The sequence below is a fragment of the Peromyscus californicus genome, unplaced genomic scaffold (assembly GCF_007827085.1).
Source record: "Peromyscus californicus insignis strain IS unplaced genomic scaffold, ASM782708v3 Scaffold_10__1_contigs__length_136768540, whole genome shotgun sequence".
NCBI lineage: Eukaryota > Metazoa > Chordata > Mammalia > Rodentia > Cricetidae > Peromyscus > Peromyscus californicus.
In genome coordinates this window covers 94,387,191-94,394,807 of record NW_026294391.1, presented here as the reverse complement: position 1 = coordinate 94,394,807, position 7,617 = coordinate 94,387,191, and the positions used below count along the sequence as shown (strand labels likewise).

Here is a 7,617-nt window from a genome sequence, read left to right as displayed (position 1 = left end):
TTTAGATGTGTCAAGTAATTTTCCCCCAACTCATTAGAAACACAAATGAAATTTCAAAGTCCTAGAAGGAGCTGATTTGTTCTGTGTTTCCTTTATAGACTGCTGTCTAGAAAATGAGTGTCAACCAGTTGCTATGTGAATACCAGTTATTAGAGTGGCTGCTGTGTATAGAGCCTGTGGGAGGTGTAATTAAGTCAGCTAGGTTAATAAGGAGGGGCGTGACTTAAGCATATTTCCCCTCTGTCTTAGATAGCACAAATCTGTAGCAACAGAAAGATATGCTTTGTGGATCATGATGTGGCTTAGTGGTAGAGTGCTTGCCTGGCATGTGTGAGACCCTTGACTAAATCCCAGCAGTAAAAACAAATATATTAGAATGAAAAGAGAAAGGAAGAGATGTACTTTCTTATTTATCTCAGTTACAAACTCCATGGCTGGGGCAGATAAGTCAGCTGCTCTAAATCTTTATTCATCATCTTTAAATTGAATTTATAACACCTACTTCATCAATATGCAGTGAGCATGAAATGTTAGAAATGGATATTCCATCTTTTAGTAATATGAGACTTAACTGAGAACCATTAACAAATCAAAGTTCTCATTATAATGTCTGGCATAAAGTAGGTGTTAACCAATAATTAACTTCACATTTCCTAAACAGTCATGGGAGCCAGATTTTATATCAAGTGAATGAAAGACTACATTATGTGAATCAAAGTCTACATAGTCCTCCATTGTGTTCCTATGAAATGAATGGGATTAGTGACTACAACCACAACTGGCTTCTCACTGAGCTGGATAGATAGAACACTCATAGCCATTTAATCTATGTGTTAGAAATCAATACATGGGGAAAGAAGTTCAAGCACACCTAATAATGAAAATAACTACTAGGTAGTAATACCAGTGATTTAGTGTGTGGATGCACAAACTGTAGTAGTGATCAAAGATTAGACATCATGGGATGGATACTAAGATACATTTGCCAAAATTGTCCCATTAACAGACTAATTAGAGGATTGTGGCTTCTAATTGATCTAACTCACTTCTGAAACTTCTATTTTTAAATGTGGACAGTGAATTTTGAACCTTAAGGACAATGAAGAGACATAAGACAAGATTTTGTGGGAAGCGTTTTTCATTCTTCTGACCAAGTAGTTTCTGAACCTTCATAAAGAGACAGTAAAAGAGACCACCAATGCAGAGGGCTTTTCAGATGTAACACAAGCTCCCACACCCAATCCTAAGTGTGGGTGGTGTTTGATTTTGCCAACATTCTGGTAGAAATTCTATATATCTTAAATGCTTTGTTTTCAAGATCAGATGAGAATGGGCATGTTCAGGGTGCTATGGCCATAGGCTCTGTTTTTCTTCAGAAATCACTACTGTTGTAATAAAATAGAGGTTCTGCGTGATGATAACCCAGAATTCAAGAAAGGGTGAGTAATTAGATCATCATGAGTAAAAGCAAGAGAAGTAATATTGTGTTTTAGTATTTTACAATTTGCACAAAATGGAGATGGCATAAGTAAGGTCAATCGTAAACTTCTCTGTTCCTATAGTGTTTATCAGTGGCTAATGTCTAGTTATTTCTTCATCCATTGGAGTATACTCAGACAGAACTAGAATTCAGTAGAAGTGGAAAAAGCAACTACTTATTGCAAGTCTCATGCTTCTGTTATACATGGAGGTAGGTTAGAAAGTTAAAACCTTAGGTATAACAGGAATTTTTTTAAATCTCTAGACGATACTAGACATAAAGGGAGAAGTCAGCTAATATTGAGGGAAGGTTTCTAGGGAGACTGACATTCAGTACACCCACTGTGATTTACACCGTGGTATTGACTTTACATAGGGCTAGCATTAGCTTTTCTCAGAGTACTCAGAGGTGACTGAGATAATATAAAAAATTGGTTCTAGTAATCCCCTCAGGAAACTCACGTGTAAGGCAAACACCACTTTCTCCACTTACAATGAGAAGCAACTGCCAAACAGGCTGGAAGACTCACGTCAGATGACCAGCAAATATGTCTAAAACAAAGTTTAAATAGGCAAGGAACTATAATCCGTGTACTAGGAGACCACACAGTGAGAAGAAAGTGAGGGGAGCAGCACGATAGCTGATGGGAATAGGATGTCCTCGTAACATAATCCCATTTCAGGGACTGACCTATCGAATGGAGTGCAGGTCAGTATCCCATCTCTGAGATTAAGGAGGTCAGTGTTCTATTTGTATTTCATTCCTTCATGTAGAGACACTGTACAAACCATTTTGTTGTTAATTTCTTCCTCAGACTTAGGATTGGGACCTACCTCACTGGATGACATCAATCATAACAGATTTATCTTCCTAACACTGCATCCTTGGTTAGATGGAGAGGTTTCTTTTTTCTTTTCTTTTTTTTTTTTTTTTTTTTTTTTGGTTTTTCGAGACAGGGTTTCTCTGTGTCGTTTTGGTGCTTGTGCTGGATCTCCCTCTGTAGACCAGGCTGGACTCGAACTCACAGAGATCCGCCTGGCTCCGCCTCCCCAGTGCTGGGATTAAAGGCGTGCGCCGCCACTGCCCAGTTGATGGAGGGGTTTCTAAAGCCTTTTAGAGTAATAGACTATACCCTTGAGTGTGTTATGTATTATTTTTTGTCTGTGGATTCTAATTAGTTTCATTAAGTCCAATTAATTATAATTAGTTTTATAACTCCATTATGCTAACTTATCTGTCATTCCAGTTGAAGTTGTCATTATATAGAGCATGATACCACTATTATAAATTTTTTAATGATAAAAATGCTTGATATTTAGAAGTACAGAATTATGACAAATCTCCATTGCTTCACTCTGCCAGGTTACTTAATTGAATGAGGTCATGTAAAAAAAAAGTCATTTATTGAGAATAATTCATTGAGAGACCTCCAGAAGTGAAAAGTGAGCTGAAATTCTTAGCCCTAATTCTTGGACACTGTGAAATCCAAAGATTTCTTGCAATAAATGTTGTTTAAGAGGGAAATAATGTTATGAATCTTAAAAAGATGGCCCAAAGTGATAAATAGGTGGCCTGAGGGTAAAGAAGGCTAGCCAATCAAGTTACATGCTGAATATTCCTGTTGACATCCAAGGCCATGGATTATGCTCAGTAAGAAACTGACTAAAAGGCCATTTGAGTTGGTAATGGTGGTACTCCCTTTTGATTTTTTAGCTTTCCTAGTGCCTAACTGATATTAGATACTTTCTAGATACACTGGTTAGCAAATCACTTTGCTTACTTTTTAATTGGGCTGTCTTATTATTAAGTATTTAAAAAGTTCTTTATATTCTGGATGCAAGTCTTTTTACCCACATGCAGCCTTTCTTTCCATCCTTCCTTCCTCCCTCCCTCCCTCCATCCCTTCCTCCCTCCCTTCCATTCTTTATTTTGTTCTGTATTACTATGTCCTAGGCTAGCCTGCTCCAAATTACCTATCCACCTGTCTCAGCTTTGCAGGTACTTAGACTGCAGTGTGCACCAATTGTTTTCGTTTTTTAAATGTTTATGAAAATACTCTTCATTTTTGTAAAGGCAAATTTATCTTTTTTTCTCTTATGGCTTCTGTTTTTGGTATCATATCTAGATGTATTCTATGTAACCAAAAGTCTTAAAATATTTCTCACTTTGGTTTGCATTGATATAAATGATCCGTTCTTAGGGTTTTTCTTTATGATGTTAGTACAATCATTTGCTTGAAAGATTTTTTCTGATTGGGTAGTTTGGCACCTTGATTAAAACACAAGGTTAATTTCTATAATTGAATAGGTCCATGACTCCAAATGGCTATTCTACTGAAAATTCCACACTATTTTGATATACTGCATTTCCATTTAGATTTCATGACTGTCTTGTCAACTTTAAAAAAAAATCCTTGAGTCTTCTAATCTGTAAGCCCAAATTGCCTCTCTGTTCATGGAAATGTTCTTTAATTACTTTCAACAATGCTTTATATGTTTTGCTATATAAGTCTTAAGTTCTTTTTCTTAAATTGTGGTCACAGATCTGGATCTGCTCCATTTATATAAATAAATTTTCTTACATTTACATTTTGAATGTTTGCACAATTATGATTAAGTTTTATATATTGATCTTTTATCTTGTGACTTTACAAGTTTTCTAGTAATTTTGCATTGGGTATATATTTGCATGTTCTTTAAGAATTTCTACACTGAAAATGATGTCACCTACAAATAAAGATGGGTTTATTTCTTCCTTCTTCCACTGCCCTCCCCTCAGAAAATAAAAAAAGAAAAAGAACATGACTATAAGTTATTTGGACTAGTCCTTTATTATAGAATTAGAAGGGATAGGTGAGGATTATTTATGGAAATCCCAGAATCAATCAACATTCAAACAGCTCTACTTGATAAAGTTTCTCATACAATCTCAGGACTGCAGTGGGGATTTCTTAACACAGTCAGAGTATGTGCATTCAGATCTCCTTATTCTGAAGTTTATGGAATAATGTAGATATACAGCAAGCTACTGACAAAAGAACTAACTGCTTGTGAATGAAAGTAGAGATTGGCACAGTGGCTAGTGAGGCACTGATGGATGAAGAGATATTTCTTGGTGCTACAAGATGAGAGCAGTAAGGCCCTATCTGGGATTCTATAGAGAAAACTAAGCACAGTTCTCCAGGACCAAGACCAAAGTACAATGGCACTTCATGTTCTGAGAGACCTTGATGGCTACTAAGGTATATACAATGACTGATCTTCAGGAGATCCATTACAGGGAAATACATCAGCACCAAGAAGCAAGGAACAAAGAATTGATAATTACCAGCAAATACTGAGCAACACTAGATGTTAACATTTCTAAGAAGCTGTGCCTTTCTAGCACATCCATTCCATTTTTGCAGAAGCATCATCTATTTATACATAGAGCTGATGTGTGCCAAGAGTACAAGACAAGCAAAAGAACACCCCAGTTCTTGAGTTTTGTGCACAGATGGTGATAATGTATATGCACAGGATTTTTCACATGAGTTGGTTGCAAAAGTTCTATGCCATCCCATTGCTTTCTGAAGTCTTCAATTAGACCACGACACCCAAAGGTGGTCCATTATAGTGGGGTAGCAATTGGCAGTGATTTTAAATGGTGAAACCTAGAGAATCACAACTACTGCAAGCTGGAAAGTCAGTTCTTAGTGGAGATTTGTCTCTGTTCAGGTTGCAAGGATATGCTGCTGTTAAGTAACTATGATAGTACACCTTAAACAAATGTCCTTAAATAACTTACTTGGTTATTAACCTAAGCCATTAGATGTATCCATATATATGTTCAAACCTAAAATAGAAACATTAGTGTAGATATGACTAAGCTTGGGTTGGCAGGCATAAAGTATGTTAATTGCCAAAGAGACTGATCCTCTAAGAAATGAGACAGTAATTAAGCAGTGGTCAAGTCAAATGACTATACAATCTGGTTTGCCAATAGCCAAGAAGTTCAGTATGTTGGATAAGCAGGTGTCTTTAGATGGCAACAAAATATATAGCTGCATGGAAGGGTGGTAGATATTCAGGTCCAGGAAGATTGGCTTGTATCAGCACTAGAGTCTGATTAATAGGTAGAACAGAATCCAGATTCTGGTCTCTCAGTTACAAGAATATTGGTAGGATATGATGATGCCACTATGGTTGCAAACAAAGAACCTGAACAAACAAGTCACTAAGAAACAGATCAGTAAAGAAGAGGATAAAAGCTTTGGGCTCAGTCCTAGGCACACAAGCTAGAGGACTTGGGCCATCAGAGTCAACCAAGATTTCATCCATTGGTAGGAATGTGAATCTCAATACATTGTCAGAGTTGTTTTTGTGTATGTGTGACTCAGGCTGGAGAGACTTCTATCTGCAAACCTTCAGAATTCTTGAAGGAATTGGCTGTAACTATAAAGTTTCTGTTCATTATCTTCACCATTGTTGTTGGGTCAAGTTTGGTGGTGGGCTATCTTCCAACCAACAAGTTCTGGTTGTTTAAATTTCTGGAGATGTAAATGTTCATGCCTGTTTTTAAGGTGATGCCATAGTAACTCATTTGTATTTTGAAGTTTGTAAAAGTTTATATATCACTAAGGCCAATGGTGAAAGGGGTATGAGTTTACAAAGTGGTTTCCTATCCTCCTCTTACTAGTGAGCTACATTTTTCTCCTTGCTGGAGTTCGAGAACGTTTAGCAAGGCATTCTCTTGTAAAGTGACCGGCCTGGCTACAGTAGAGACATAACTGAGTTTCTTGCTGGCGGGCTCTCTTGGCTGGGGTGACAGGCGGTTGGGCTCCCTGAAATTGCTTGGGCTCATCCTTGCGTAGTGGACCTTTGGGGCTGAAGAAGGATTGGTGCTTGGTTGTGGAAGCAAATACTGGAACCTGACTTTCTGACTGTAGGAGTTCTGGCCTGTCTTTGTAGTTTTTGTCCAGCTGAATGCACTGAGTGATCAAATCTGGTAGATTGCCCATTATATCTGTGATTTCTTCTTCATGGGTGAGGTCAGCTTGTCCCTTTTGGAACTGGTCACTCTGACTGGTCTCACTATCACTCAGATTTTGAGCAAACCCTTCGAAAGTAGTAGCATCCTGCTGACAGTTGTCTCTACTGGCAACCTTAACATTCATAGGAGGGATAATTTCTTGTTTCATGGGTTCACCACATGACTGCTGTAACTCAAGAACAAAGTTTTCATATTGTTTCAATAGATTACTCTGGTTGGACTCGGATACGATGTCACAACTTTGCATCTGCTGGGATAGGTAGTCAAAAAAATGCTTGACTCGGGCATCATCTGCAGGATTGGAAATCTTGAGAGCTGTCAAATAGGTAGTCACACGAGCAAGAAACCCTGTGACACTGGTTGACTCATCATGAAATTGAGGGAGATGGTCACCTGAGTAGGGTAGAGACATCACGGGAGTATCTGGGACAGGCACAACTTGCCCTCTTAAAGTGGGGTTGTCATCAGTTGGATGCTGCATTTGTGGCTGCAGAATCAGATTGTCTCCTCTCAAAAAGGAAGGCCCTGCCTTTAAGGTAGGTGGGGATTCTGTACATTTCTCCATTGTCTCGTGTCTCCTGGAATTATATAGAACTGAATAGAAATTCAGTGTCAGCACGCAAGACCAAGAGACAGGCAGTAGTTTGGTTTAGGATCAGAAAAGACAGTGACATGTACAAGCAGGAAACAGCTGTTCAATGTCACTAGAGAATGCTGAGGGTGGAGCTATAGAGATGCCACAGAAATGTTATCTTCTACTCATCACTGCTTCTTCTTCATGGACAATGTCAGTGTTCTACACATCCAGAAGACACATATCACCTTGGGACACAGAAGAGAAGATTTGAATTAATAAATGTATAATATCATAGACACAGTATTTTTTTGCTCTCTTTCTTTGTAAACGTAGACATTAAACTTCATACTAATCTTTTCTTCTAAAATGTCTTTTATAATCATTGTCAAAGGATTTTAGATTAGAGTTCAAATAGTATTGGTGATCATCCAGACCAACAAAATTTATAATTTCACAGATAAAAAAACAGAGAGTCAAAGAAACAAAAATGTTTGTCCAAGGTCACCCAGCTAGTTAATATCAGATTTGG

General features: G+C 37.7%; 1 protein-coding gene across 7 annotated transcripts in view; it reads right to left on the bottom strand.

Moving 5' to 3' along the window:
* Positions 1–4,285: 4,285 nt before the first annotated feature.
* Positions 4,286–7,617, bottom strand: part of Rtl4 (retrotransposon Gag like 4) — a 355,422-nt gene continuing 352,090 nt past the window's right edge. For all 7 annotated transcript variants that reach the window (XM_052737644.1, XM_052737671.1, XM_052737634.1 and 4 more), the window contains one exon: positions 4,286–7,333. In XM_052737644.1, coding sequence (XP_052593604.1) covers positions 6,162–7,076 — 915 coding nt within the window. In that variant the 5' untranslated portion in view covers positions 7,077–7,333 and the 3' untranslated portion in view covers positions 4,286–6,161. The remainder of the gene's footprint in view (positions 7,334–7,617) is intronic.